The following is a 12,757-nucleotide window of genomic DNA, read 5'->3' as shown; positions in this document are numbered from 1 at the left end:
GTTGCTGGCCTCTTGTTTTCCCAGCCTGTCTTCTGCCGGCGGGGCCTGCCGCGCTGTTACTCAGGCAACCCTGTTTGGGCGGAGTTGCCCTGCGCCCCTGTGGCGGGGGATGGGCTCAGTGGGAATCAGTCTTTGGGGCTTTTGTTCTCTGGCGCCTTTCCCTGGCGGCTTTCCGCGTCTCTTCAGTGAGTCAGAGCAGAAGAGACCGTTTCCAACCCTCTGCCTCAGAGCAGAGAGACCTCAGTCTGTTTTTCAGTGAGCTCTCCAGGCCACACCATCTCCGTTTCTGTCCTTGCTGCTATAAACTGCAGCGGCCTGGGTTGTGCGCCCCTCCGCAGCGCTCCCAGTCCTGCCTCCAGGTCGGGGCACGTCGCTGTCCTTTGTGCTTCTAAAACCACCAGCCGCTCCCAGTTCGCGCGTGCGTGCGCGCGACTCCGCCGCTTGGGGTCCTGTCCCGGGGACTGCAGTTCGCGTGCGCGCGACTCTGCTGCTCGGGGTTTCCACCCCAGAGGTTGCAGTTCACCGGCGGCACCCCGGCGCACCGGGTTTCCGTCTGGGAGGCTGCAGTTCGCGTGCGCGCGACCGTCGCTCTGGGTTTCTGTCCGGGTGGCTGCGGTTCGCGTGCGCGCGACCCCGCCGGTCTGGTCCTCCACCCCGGGGGCTGCCCTAAAGTCCTTTCCCAGCGCTACTGGTCTGCGAGTCTGTGCCCGTCTGCAGCGCGCGAGGCTGTCACTCACCGGCGGTGTAGGATCCCCACATCCAAGGCACCCTCCCGCTGCCGTTTATCCTCTGATACCTGCCCGCAGAATCACGGCTCTCCGCTTCGTACCTCACAACCAACCGCCTGCGATATTCTGTTTGTAGAGATCCAGATCTTCTTACATCTCAGGCTGGTTTCGTGGGTGCTCAGAGTGGTCTGGTAGATATCCAGCTCAATTCCGGGGACCAGTTGAAATAGGGTCCCCTACTCCTCCGCCATCTTTCCCCCAAGTGTTCATATTCTTGGATCAATGTGAGTGAAGATGTGAATGTTCTAACTTGGAGGAGGATCCTTTCTTTTCACCTGTCATCTGATCATGTATAAGTTCTTGCTCCTCAAAGTATGATCGGAGGACCAGAAATATTACCATCACCTGGGAGCTTGTTTGAAATGCAGACTCTCAGGGCACCTGGGTGGCTCAGTCAGTTAAGTGTCCAACTTTTGATTTTTGGGTCTGGTCATGATCTTAGGGTTGTGGGATCAAGCCCCAAGTTGGGCTCTACACTCAGTGGGGAGTTTGCTTGAGATTCTCTCTCCCCCTCTGCCTCTCCCTGTCCTGCATGCGCTCTCTCTCTCAAACAAATAAATAAATCTTAAAAAAAAATGCAGATTCTCAAAAAAAAAATCAAAGGTGTGGGGGCAGCACCTGGGTGGCTCAGTCATTTAAATGTTTGAATCTTGATTTTGGCTCAGGTCATGATCTCAGGGTCGTGGGATTGAGTCCCACATTGCGCTCCGTGCTGGGAGTGGAGCCCGCTTAGGATTTTCTCTCCCTCTGCACCTCCCTGCCCTCTCTAAAAAAAAAAAAAAAGAAGGAAGAAATGCAGACTTGCAGACTCTCAGGTCCATCTAAGAATGGTTGAACCAGAATCTGATTTTTAACAAGATGCACAGGTGAATATTAAAGTAGAATTACTGTTGTAAGTGCCTCATGCCTGTGAATTGTTACCCTGGTCATCAGTTCACTACAGCTATGATAACAAACAGCAAAACAATCCTGCCCTTTTCTGAGTTGGGGTTGTTGCAGCCGTTCAAGTGAATTGTGTAAAAGAAGTACAGGGATATGTAGGTTACACCCAGTCACAGAAATATATTTATGCAAGTAGCTCCTTGTGCACCAAAACAAATTAATTTAAACCTTTTCAACTTTCTTGCAGTGACTTGCTTCTCCATGGTACACAGATGTACATTATTACCTCTAGCTCTAAGTACTGTACTACTCTTATCTTAATAGATACAGGCTGTCTCTATTAAATATATGCCAGGGGTGACAGAAGATATTTATAACCCTAGGTTCAAATATTATTCTGTGATACATTTATGTCATAGTTTCTGGGCTTCATGCCATCAATTTGGCAAAATACACAGATTCTTTTGCTTTTTCAACAAAGGTGGTGAATGATTAGGAGGTAGGTGAGAGTGTTAAATCTTAAGGGATTAGATTACAAGACATTCCAGTTACCCTGGGACAGCCACTCTGTCCTGTACAGAAGGATTGCTTCTGTAATCTAATGAGTTTGGCCAGCCCTTCCCTCCCCAGCATGGCTGATTTTAGTCGTAATAATACCTTCCTTTTTTCTAGCCAGCTGTTAATTTTCTCTTTTGGCCTCCCACTGACTTCAGACTGACAGACAGTGGAAAATCCCAAAGGTCAGATAAAAACAGAACTATATTTCCCTTGGCTCCTTAGAGGAGAGCAGTTAAACAGGTTCCAGCCTTATTAAAGGACCTTTGTGGTTATTAATTTATGGAGCTGGTTATTATCAAATTCCATCACCAGAAGAGTCCAAGCATGGTGGAGATGGCAGTAGAGTGATTTAAGGTCACCTGGGTCATGCCAAAGTGTTCAGGGCATACTACCTTAAAAGGGTGCAGGAACAGATAGAGAAGTTAGCCATAAGGTTATAAGATTTTGCTTTTGGGTTGCCTGGGTGGCTCAGTTGGTTAAGTGTCTGACTCTTCGTTTTGGCTTAGGTCCTGATCTCAGGGTCATCATATCCAGCCCCATGTCAGGCTCTGTGCTCAGTGCGGAGTCTGCTTGAGATTCTCTCCCTCTCCCCTCTGCCCCTCTCCCTGCCTGTGCACATGCACATTCTCTTTCTCTAAAATAAATAAAATCTTAAAAAAAAAAATTTTGCTTTCTATGAGTGTAAAGATAGTTCTAGAATACCGTGAAGAGATTAGTCCTAGCTTTAAAAGGTGTATGATGGCTCTGTTCTAATAATAAAAATGTACTGCAAATAACACTCAAACAGATGCTGTTTTAAGATAACAAAATTGAAAACAAAAATTAAATATGCTAAGTATGTGTCCTTGAAGTAAGCCATCTCTACTATAGAAAATAGTAGAGTAGAAATGGAAATAAGTAGAAAATAGAGTAGAAATGAATGAATTCATGAATAAATATGAAAAGAAAGAAATGTAAAAAGTGGTAGACATACTTAATTTCTGCCTGATCTTGACTGTAAAATGAATAACCAGAATGTGTATGCATATATGTTCACCATGTCCCATATTAATTCATACTGGAAATAAACCAATTTATGTCAGTTAGCAACCTTGGAAATGGAAGGAAGAGGCTGGCTCATATCTCCCTGACCCTAAATTTTTTGGTTATATCTTTCTCTGTGTCTCTGTAGACAACCTGTTTTTGCTGAATTCACTCAATTCGCTTTATGAACTCAAAGTAGTTTGACTAAGATCGGAAAGATTCAGTTGAATGTCGTCAGGGAACAGATGCCAAATAGCTGATGTATCTTAAATGAACTGGTCAATTTAATCAAAATTATGGTCACCCTTCTTTCTTACAATTTCATTAGTTCCCTGCAGGAATCTTCATAGTATTCTTCAGATTCTCCCAAATTCCTATAGCAAAATTTTGTGAGTAGCAAACTGTAGTGTGGATTCAAGAGCATGAATTTTAATTCCGGGACACCAGCCAAAAGTATCTGAAAGAACACTTGACCCTGACTTTATTGTAAAGAAACCTCCCTGGTAGGAGGAGACTTCCACTAACAATGATGGTTCCTTGCAGGGGATTGGGCAGGGGTGGGATTATACCTAAAACCCCATTATGAAGATCCAGACTTTTGGAGTCCTGTTTTTTGAGCAAACCATATTATTTCTGTTTAATATTATGCTTGCCTTACTGGTATATGAATTATCATAACATATTTATATTTAATAGTACATGAAAACATTTTTGGCAGATTATCTGCATGATGGTCAACATTGGATATTTACTGCAGATCCCTTGATGAAGATGTTAGGGAGAAAGCTTTGAGATTAGGGCAAAATTTTTTCCCTTTCTTCAAGATAGATTATGAATTTGGGAGAGTATTGCTGAAGAGAGACTGAAGGGTTATATGTTAAAGTGTAAATTGGGGATTTCCAGTGTCTTAATGACAGATAATAGGACTTACCATTGACTTTTTTTACACTACTTTATTGATGTATGATTGATATACCCCCCTCAAATATTTTTAAACCAATCATTGGCTTTCAAGATACAAATATTAAAAGCCTCTGAAAAGGGAGTTGAAGAAAGGTGTTGGGATGGAGCCCTTAAGGGAGAAGACCATTTAATTCGGCTTAATGTGGTGCTTAGGGCAGAACTGGTGAAAAACTAGAGACTTACAGAAAGGAAACAAGGTAGAGAGATACTGAGAGGGCAAGTCAATTTCTGGGAAGTTACCAGGGAAACAACTATCATGAGATGCTTGTGAACCAAGCTAGGAGCAACTTCCTTAATCAGCTCCAGGCTAACAGAAAGCCAAGGTCCTTTTCAATTTTCTACTTAGCCTCAACTTTATTGAGAGAATACCTACATCAGTGAAAGGAGTGTCTTCTGAGAAAAAGTAAGAAAAAGCAAGGGCACCTGAGTGGCTCAGGTCATGATCTCGGGGTCCTGGGATTGGGCCCCGCATCGGGCTCCCTCCTCAGCAGAGAGCCTGCTTCTCCCCCTCCCTCTGCCTGCCGCTCCCCCCCTGCTTGTGCTCTCTCTCTGTCAAATAAATAAATAAAAACTTAAAAAAAAAAAAAACAGTAAAGACCATCCTGCATGGGATTTTGATGGAGAAGGGCTCTTTCTTCCCCACTTCTACTGATTGGTGGTAAAAACGAATTCATACTCATCAACAATGAATTGGGAAACCAGCTGGAGGAGTCATTAATCTTCTTGATAGTATTTCCTGTCCTGAATGAGGTTATTTTGTTTTATCATATAGAAAATAGAAACATAAGAAATAAAAAGAGCATCATAGCAAGATTTGGTAGCAAAGGCAGGGATGCCTGGAAAGGTGCATAGCTGGAGATCGGGCAAGAGGAAATGAGCAAAGTGAGGAAGGTGATAATCCTCAGGCTAGCTGTAGGGAGAAAAGAGACTGGATCAAGAAGTTCTGGTTGGGGGTGTGGGCGGGGGGTGGGTAGAGGTGTAACCCCACAGATGAACATGCTACTAATCATCTTCCATCATGACTGTATGTGGGTGATGTTTTGACTTGAACATAAGGGTGGATGTAGGTTCCTAGGCCAGAGAGCTAATTAATAATGCAAGGGTAAGACTAAAGGAGTCAAGTGGAATAGCCTAGAAATGTAGCATAAAAAGCACCCTGAGTCTAATTCCTCCACAATGAGGTCAGCATTGGATACCCTTCTCAAGTTCCCCTTTCTGACCCAAGGAAGGCGACCCAGCCTACCATTGGCTTCAGTCATTCACAGTGTTTGAACCCCAAAGTTTTCACTGAAGGTCATGGGTAGTGTTCTTTTTTAAAAGAGGAAATGTCTGAGCATTGTGCTGAAGAGAATATTGCCAGAGAAACAACCAGGGGAGAACTGCCATTTCTTTTGGGGATAATCCCCCTAGTGGTGAAATGCCTGGAAGCCCTCTTTTGGGAGGTTTCATGGCTTATAGTGTCATATAGGAGAGTGTGTGTGTATGTGTGTGTGTGTGTGTGTGTGTTAGAGGAAATATTTTTTTCTAAGAGTATTGAGAGTTTAGGTAACTTTTTGAGATAACTGGACATAGAAATAACAGATCCAGAACTCACTGCTATAGAGTCTGTGTTTATCCTCTGGGAAGTTGCTTGCTTGTTGCATTTCCGAGCCTCACATTGTATTGATCAAGGTAATGAGGTCTGTCATGTTAAATCCAGACTAATCCCAGAAAACCCTTTTGGTAGATGTTCTCCTTAGCCAGTCTTAAGTTATGTGATTAAAACAGTGATTTTTGACATCAAAAACATGATATCTTGCCTTTGATTTAGAAGTTTGAAGAACAATATCTATAGGAGAAGCCTGGTTTAAAATCATTTGTCTTTGTAGCATTATCAGGTATCCAGCAGATGTCACTATTACAGTCTGTTCAGTTGTTGGCTTTACTGAATAATGTTCCGAGGAAGGCTCACTTTGGGAATAATGCTTTATCAATGGTCTAATGACAGTTCCTATTAGTTTGCTGCTATGTATAGTACTAAATCAGGTTTCTTACCTGAGTATATTTTGTGGAAGTACCTTTCTCTATCTATAAGCATAAGATGCAGAAATTTCCTGGCTATATATTTGCCTACCTACAGGAAATACATATGTTTAAATAAATAAATGCACTTTATTTTTTACCATTAATGCTACTTATGTATTTAACTTTCAATATAAAAATAGGACTCAGATGATCTGTATTTGCTCACAATACTTCTGACATCAAAGGCATGGAGTTTTTTTCCCCTCACACCAACCAATTCTCCTACAATTCGGTTCACTTCTGATACTGTCTACCTGGAGTTAACATCAGATCACATAAGTTAGGGGCTTAGTTCCACAAGATTGCCCCCACTTCAGACACTAACTGCAAGTCCTAGGGTTCATCCACTGACCAAGTGGCTATAAAATGGGAGGTTTAGGGTCCCAATACCCCAAACTTGAGTTTAATAATTGGATAGGACTCAAAAAACTTGGGAAAACAGTTTACTGAGTATTACTGGTTTATTATAAAGGATACAACTCAGGAACAGCCAAGTGGAAGAGATGCATAGGGCAGGGTAATGGGAAAGGGGGTACTGCCTCCTCTTACACTTCTCACAGGCTGAAAGTGTTCTGGACCTCATCAATTAGAGATTTTAATGGAGGCTCCATTACACAGGCATAGATGATTAAATTACTGTCAGTTGGTGATTAACTCAATCTCCAGCCCTTCTCACCTCCCTGGAAGTCCAGGGTTCAGCTAAAAATCCCAATCCTTTAATCACATATGTGGTCTCTCTAGCAACCAGCCCCATTCCCCAAGAGTTACCTCATTGGCACAAACTCAGTTACGGTTGAGGGGCTTATTATGAATAACAGAGGATACTCCTTTAACACCTGTTACTCATAATTCCATAGGTTGTTTAGCTCTTGTGCCAGAAATTGGTATGAAGACCAAATATATGTTTTTATTATATCACAATATCACAGATAATTTCTAGTGAGTCAGAATATTTCCTGATGTCATTCATAATTATATACTCCATTATTTAACTTCAAAATATTCAGTGAACCATCAGTGAATGTCCTGATAACTTTTTCATAAAAGCTATTTTCAAAAGTGGTTAAAGATACATCTCTCTTATTTCGAAGAAAGAACATACCTGAATTTGGGTGCTGGTATTAGTTAGGATAAATGGCTAAAAGTGGCTTAAAGAACAAAGAAGATCAGTTGTCTCTTACAGAAGCATTTCAAAGTAAGAGGTTCATGTTGCAGAACAACTTTGTTCCATGCAGTCATTGGTCTCAAGAAGCCTAGTCAACTGTGTAGTTGAGGCTGGGTTGTTGGGAGGTCCAGCCAGCAATAATGGGAAAGAAAGCATGGAGGAGGCATGCTTGCTTCTGTAAGGTTGGGCTCCGAAGTCACCCACATCTTTCTACTTGCTCCTTTGTTGAGAATTGAGTTCCACTGCCTAACTGCAAGGGAGCTTTGGAAATTTGTTCGTGTGCCTAGGAAAGGGGGGATGACGGACTTTGGTGGACAGCTAGCAGTGCTAGTGGTTTGTTGGTTTGATTGGCAGTGACCAAACATGGTTCTTGCTGTCCTTTTCAGGAGGTGCACTCAGTGTACAGAATTTTGGCTGGGATTTTGAATATTGGAAGCATTGAGTTTGCAGCTATTTCCTCTCAACATCAAACTGATAAAAGTGAGGTGCCCAATGCTGAAGCTTTGGAAAATGGTAATTATTTGATGTCTGTGCACTGTGTAGCCAAAATGCATGTTTCTTTCACTTTGGTAGTTTTCACTTTGGTAGTTTCTCAAGATGCTGTAAAATATAGTGTGGGTTTTTTCACTAAGTAGGATTCTCCAAAGGATGTCTTGCAGAACATCAGTATTCTTTTCATAAGCTGCAAATAAATGAAAAGAAATTCTATAGCAGGTAACTTCTAGCAGTGGTGTCAACACTGGCTGCTTTTGAAAATCATCTACAATTTTTTGAAAAAATATAAGAGGTAGATCCCTGTCTGAATCCACTGAATCAGCATCTGCAGGGGGATAAGCAGGCACCTATTTATTTTTAAGGTTCTATAGGTAATGTGACACAAGGAATGAGAATCCTGAGTTAGAAAAAAAGTGATTTAAATAAACACCCTTTGTGTTAAACTGCAGCATCTTTTACTGCCTTTAATAAACTACTGTGCTTTGTGACTCTTGAAAAGAATACAGTCCCTAGCTATCTGACCAAAGCCCATCATCTCCTCTCACTTTTTCTCATCAAATACCTGTGAAGAGCTTTCAGAACCGCTTGGGAGATACTGTGTCCATCTGGATACTTCTTGGGGTTAGGGACCTGGCTTATTTACTTTTGCATCTGAAGTGCCTAGGCAGAGCCTAGGACATTATAGATGCTGAGTCAGTGCTGGCTGGCTGGCTGGATGGATGGATGGCTGGCTGGATGGCTCGCTGGCTGGCTGGCTGGATGGATGACTACATTCTCTGGTGTCATCCTTACCTTTTATTGCAGCTGCCTCCGTTCTCTGCATCAGCCCCGAAGAACTCCAAGAGGCCCTTATCTCACACTGTGTGGTCACCCGCGGTGAGACAATCGTCCAAGCCAATACTGTCGACAGGGCTGTGGATGTCCGAGATGCCATGTCCAAAGCCCTGTATGGGAGGCTCTTCAGTTGGATTGTCAATCGCATCAATACACTCCTGCAGCCAGATGGAAACATATGGCAAGTTCCCTCAGGAAGCAGAGGCCTTGGGAGAGCTGTCAGCGACCCCGATGTCTCTCAGAGTTTGCAAGAGGAAGCGTTCGGTCCTCTCCTGAGTTTTCTTTAATGAAGCTCTCAGGTCTTTTCCTCTAAAAGGAGAATGGGATCCAGGAGAATGGAAAAGGCACATGACTGACAGAGCTATTATAGTGTAGTGTTTAAGAGAACAGGCTTGAATGGGAGCTGGGCAAACTGAGTTTGCATTTCACCTCTACACTTTGATCAGCCCCCATATTCTAAGTCACTGTTTTTTCCTCTGTAAAATGAGGATAATAATATCCTCCTTATAGGGTTGTTTTTAGAATGAGACATTTCATGAAAAGTTTTAAAGCACGGGATCTTATAATATTATTGCTGCTACTACTACTTTTCTTTCCTAAGCATTAGTGGTTTCTATATTCTGGAAAAACTGACAGCATCAAATTCTAAAGAATATTCTTCCAATTAAGCCTAATGGGTGGGAAGGTCGAAGAATGAATGGGCAGCAGTTCTAGCCTCTTCGAACAGAGTGGTTCCTCTCTAATCTCTATCTGGAGCTTCTGAGTGAGATTTTAAAGGATTCTACTGCTTAAAAAAAAGAAGTTGGAAATACTGTTGAGAGACTGAAGGAATGAATGGTTTAAGACACAAACTGTTTCTTCCTAGAGGCAGCTGAATGCTGCTTTTCTGTAAGTGGGTGCATATATTGGTAAACACATGGGCACATATATTTTCATCATCTTGAGATGAATGTTGCCTTCCCTAAAAGGCTGTTTTCTTCTCTCCCATGCAGTAATGCAGATGATGGTATGAATGTAGGGATCTTGGATATTTTTGGATTCGAGAACTTTCGGAGAAATTCATTTGAACAGCTCTGCATAAACATCGCCAATGAGCAAATCCAGTACTATTTCAACCAGCATGTTTTCGCTCTCGAACAGGTAATAGTGAACTCTGAAGTAATTAAACCTGATGGGTAAGGTGTCTCCAAGCTGCCCACAGTTTGAAGCAGGAACCCTGTTAGGCTAACAGGTAAAAGATCCTAAGGAGAAACCACTGGTGAGACAGTCCTGTCAAAATAAATAGCGTAAATTTAGCCAGAGAAAAAGTCTTGATTTCTATGGAAAGTTACATTTCCTCACTTGAGTGGAGCTGGTGACAAGCCAGTTATTTAAATGTTGCTTCCAAACTATTTCATCACATTGTCCAAAATGCTACGTTCTCTTCTACTTTATTTGACTAAAAGCATCTGTGATTGTGTCCAGCATGACACAGGATGATCTTGAATTCAGGGCACAGGTTCTTGTTCTTAACTCCCAAATAGGCCATTCCCACCCCCGCCCCTACACACCAGATCCCACAGTAACTTGGGAGTGGGGATGTCTCCAGGGAGGAGTAGGTTATGTTCTTGGTTTTCTCCAAATGGAAGTCTTTCCCTTATGAGTTTAATGATAAATAAAACAGGGTGTGACACTCATGCGGCCAAAGGCTAGGAGGCCTTCCCCTCCACCCCAATTTCTACTCCAACCCCAAGACTTTATGGTGTATGAAGTAGTGCAACAATGAAACATTCTGACTGGGCCCTTTGTTTTAGAAGTGAAGACACACACACTGTACCGTGATTACATAAACACAAAGATATGGAGTAAAAATATCAGTATTGGTTTTATCAGTGGAACTGGATAAACCTGTATCACCCTCCTCCTCCCCTCCCACCCTGTACAAAACTCGACCTCCTTTCACTCAAGGCTCCTTGCATTCATTTCCCTGGGAAGTCTGGAGTTTTCTAGTTTTCCAGTCTGAGATGATTCCCTTTGCAGAATCCTTTGTAGAAGGTAGAAGTCTGCTTTCTTCCTGGTTTAAGCCATATTTATCACCAAAATAATTTTTTTCAGCTTCCCTTCAATTCCATGTCAGTTTCTAAATCACGACTTACCAATTTGGTGCTTGGGAGACAACACTGTCCCTTCTTTGGCTGCTTCAGCTGTCTGCCACAGGCTGCCTGTAGGTCAGACCCAAACCCAAGCTTCAACAGTGGGGTATGCAGAAGAGTCTTTTACTCACATACAACTGCCTGTTTGCCACATACAGTCAGCATTGCCAGATACAGAAAGTGCGTGCCGAAGCAGCCTTGTGCTACCCAGGCCAGGGTCGGGCTGGAGAGACTCACAATCTGTTTCCCTCCAGACGGAATATCAGAATGAAGGCATTGATGCTACCCCCGTGGCGTATGAGGACAATCGCCCACTCCTGGACATGTTCCTCCAGAAACCCCTGGGACTGCTTGCGCTTTTGGATGAGGAAAGTCGATTTCCCCAAGCAACTGATCAGACCCTGGTTGGTGAGTGTCTCTTGGAAAAGGCATAATATACTCAGGAGAGAACTTGGTTCATTGGTATTTTAACTTGGTATTCTGGCCACCTGGTAGGTTATGCAAGTATAGACTCTGTTTTTAATGAATTGAAATCTTCAGCAAATGTCCTGATAGATTTGTGTCTGGAAGCAAACCCATCACCAAGCCCTCCTCACTTTCCTGTTGCTGCCAATATCAGTTTTATACCTTCTTCTCCCTTATTTCCTATAACCAGCTCTTGCTTCCCCTCCTTTTCATACCCTTCTCTCATATCTTTGCTTGGACCCCACCTATGTCTAGTCCAGGTTTGTATAGAAGACCCTTCTGGTCTCCTGGCTTCTAGGTTCATACTTATCCCCTCTACCCTAAACATCCCAGCTAATTTAGTCTTTTTAAAGCCACCTTTTCATTAGGTTGCTGTTGTCTATAGGATGCCAATAAGACACCTCCTCCTGGCATTAAAGGCCCTCTACACTCTATCCCTGTTCCTCTTGACCTTCTCTAATCTTCAGTGTTGCACACCATCTCATCCCTCACTTAGATTGTGAGATATTTAGAGCAACAAAGCCCCAGTCTTTGCATCCCTTTAGTACTTAGCATGGTTCTTCACACAGAGTAGGCCCTCAGTTACAACAATAGCAAAAATTGTTATTGAGGGAAGAACAGAAAGTTTCAAGCCTTTTCCCCAGATAGGAAATTGATTGGTGGGAGAGAGTCCCTTCTAGGAGTTGAAATTGTCACCCTTGGCGGTTTCCTTTTACCTATAAAGTCATCAGAAGTTGCCACAATAAGTTTATACCAGGGCTGTTTGCCTTCCATGGGATATCTTCATGGTTCTAAAGCTGATTGGCCAGAGTTCTGGTGTCATCAGTGTCCAAGCTTGGAGTTCTGAGAATGAGAGATCTTAGGGCATAGCCTGACACTAAAGACAACATGAAACAACTAAACAAAATTTGATTGTAAGCTCATGTCAACGGGGCATTTTTCTCCATCTTTGTACCTACAATGATAACATCAGGCTGCCCTCAATATCCCTTATTCTGGGTCACTCCTGGCTCAAGGAGCACCTCTTTGTTTGAAGGAGTCAGCAGTTCTCATTGTAACTTTTAAACATGACAATCCACACAGATAAATTTGAAGATAATCTACGAAGCAAATACTTCTGGAGGCCTAAAGGAGTGGAGCTGTGCTTTGGCATTCTGCACTACGCTGGGAAGGTAAGGCAAGTGTGTGTCAGTAAACCTGAATTTGACAAGGGTAGGTGTCCATATTACCCTGTCGGTGCTGCTCACAAAATGGCTTGCAGATTTCCTTCTCCTTTTAATTCTCTGCGAACACCTAATTGTAATTCCCAAACTTTCTCAGTGGTGCTGCTCACAGAAAGTCGCCCTTAGCGAGAAAGCCACTTCTTGCTGGGGTGGCCGTGGTGTAGC

The 12,757-nt window shown here is 42.9% G+C and overlaps 2 protein-coding genes across 2 annotated transcripts in view; both read left to right on the top strand.

Annotated features, from left to right (window-relative positions):
• The window catches only part of LOC115938334 (myosin-IIIb-like), a 21,240-nt gene extending 11,800 nt beyond the window's left edge, over positions 1 to 9,440 (top strand). Inside the window, exons 10-12 of the mRNA XM_081815327.1 lie at positions 7,830 to 7,956; positions 8,743 to 8,953; positions 9,374 to 9,440. Coding sequence (XP_081671453.1) covers positions 7,830 to 7,956; positions 8,743 to 8,953; positions 9,374 to 9,440 — 405 coding nt within the window. The remainder of the gene's footprint in view (positions 1 to 7,829; positions 7,957 to 8,742; positions 8,954 to 9,373) is intronic.
• A 259-nt stretch (positions 9,441 to 9,699) lies between these two features.
• Positions 9,700 to 12,757, top strand: part of LOC115938614 (myosin-IIIb) — a 189,608-nt gene continuing 186,550 nt past the window's right edge. The window contains exons 1-3 of the mRNA XM_081814216.1: positions 9,700 to 9,912; positions 11,159 to 11,312; positions 12,453 to 12,541. Coding sequence (XP_081670342.1) covers positions 9,718 to 9,912; positions 11,159 to 11,312; positions 12,453 to 12,541 — 438 coding nt within the window. The 5' untranslated portion in view covers positions 9,700 to 9,717. The remainder of the gene's footprint in view (positions 9,913 to 11,158; positions 11,313 to 12,452; positions 12,542 to 12,757) is intronic.

This window comes from Leptonychotes weddellii, chromosome 3 (assembly GCF_054177405.1).
Source record: "Leptonychotes weddellii isolate Sample4059 chromosome 3, ASM5417740v2, whole genome shotgun sequence".
NCBI lineage: Eukaryota > Metazoa > Chordata > Mammalia > Carnivora > Phocidae > Leptonychotes > Leptonychotes weddellii.
Note: the sequence above shows the minus strand (reverse complement) of the source record. Positions and strands in the feature narration are given on the sequence as shown.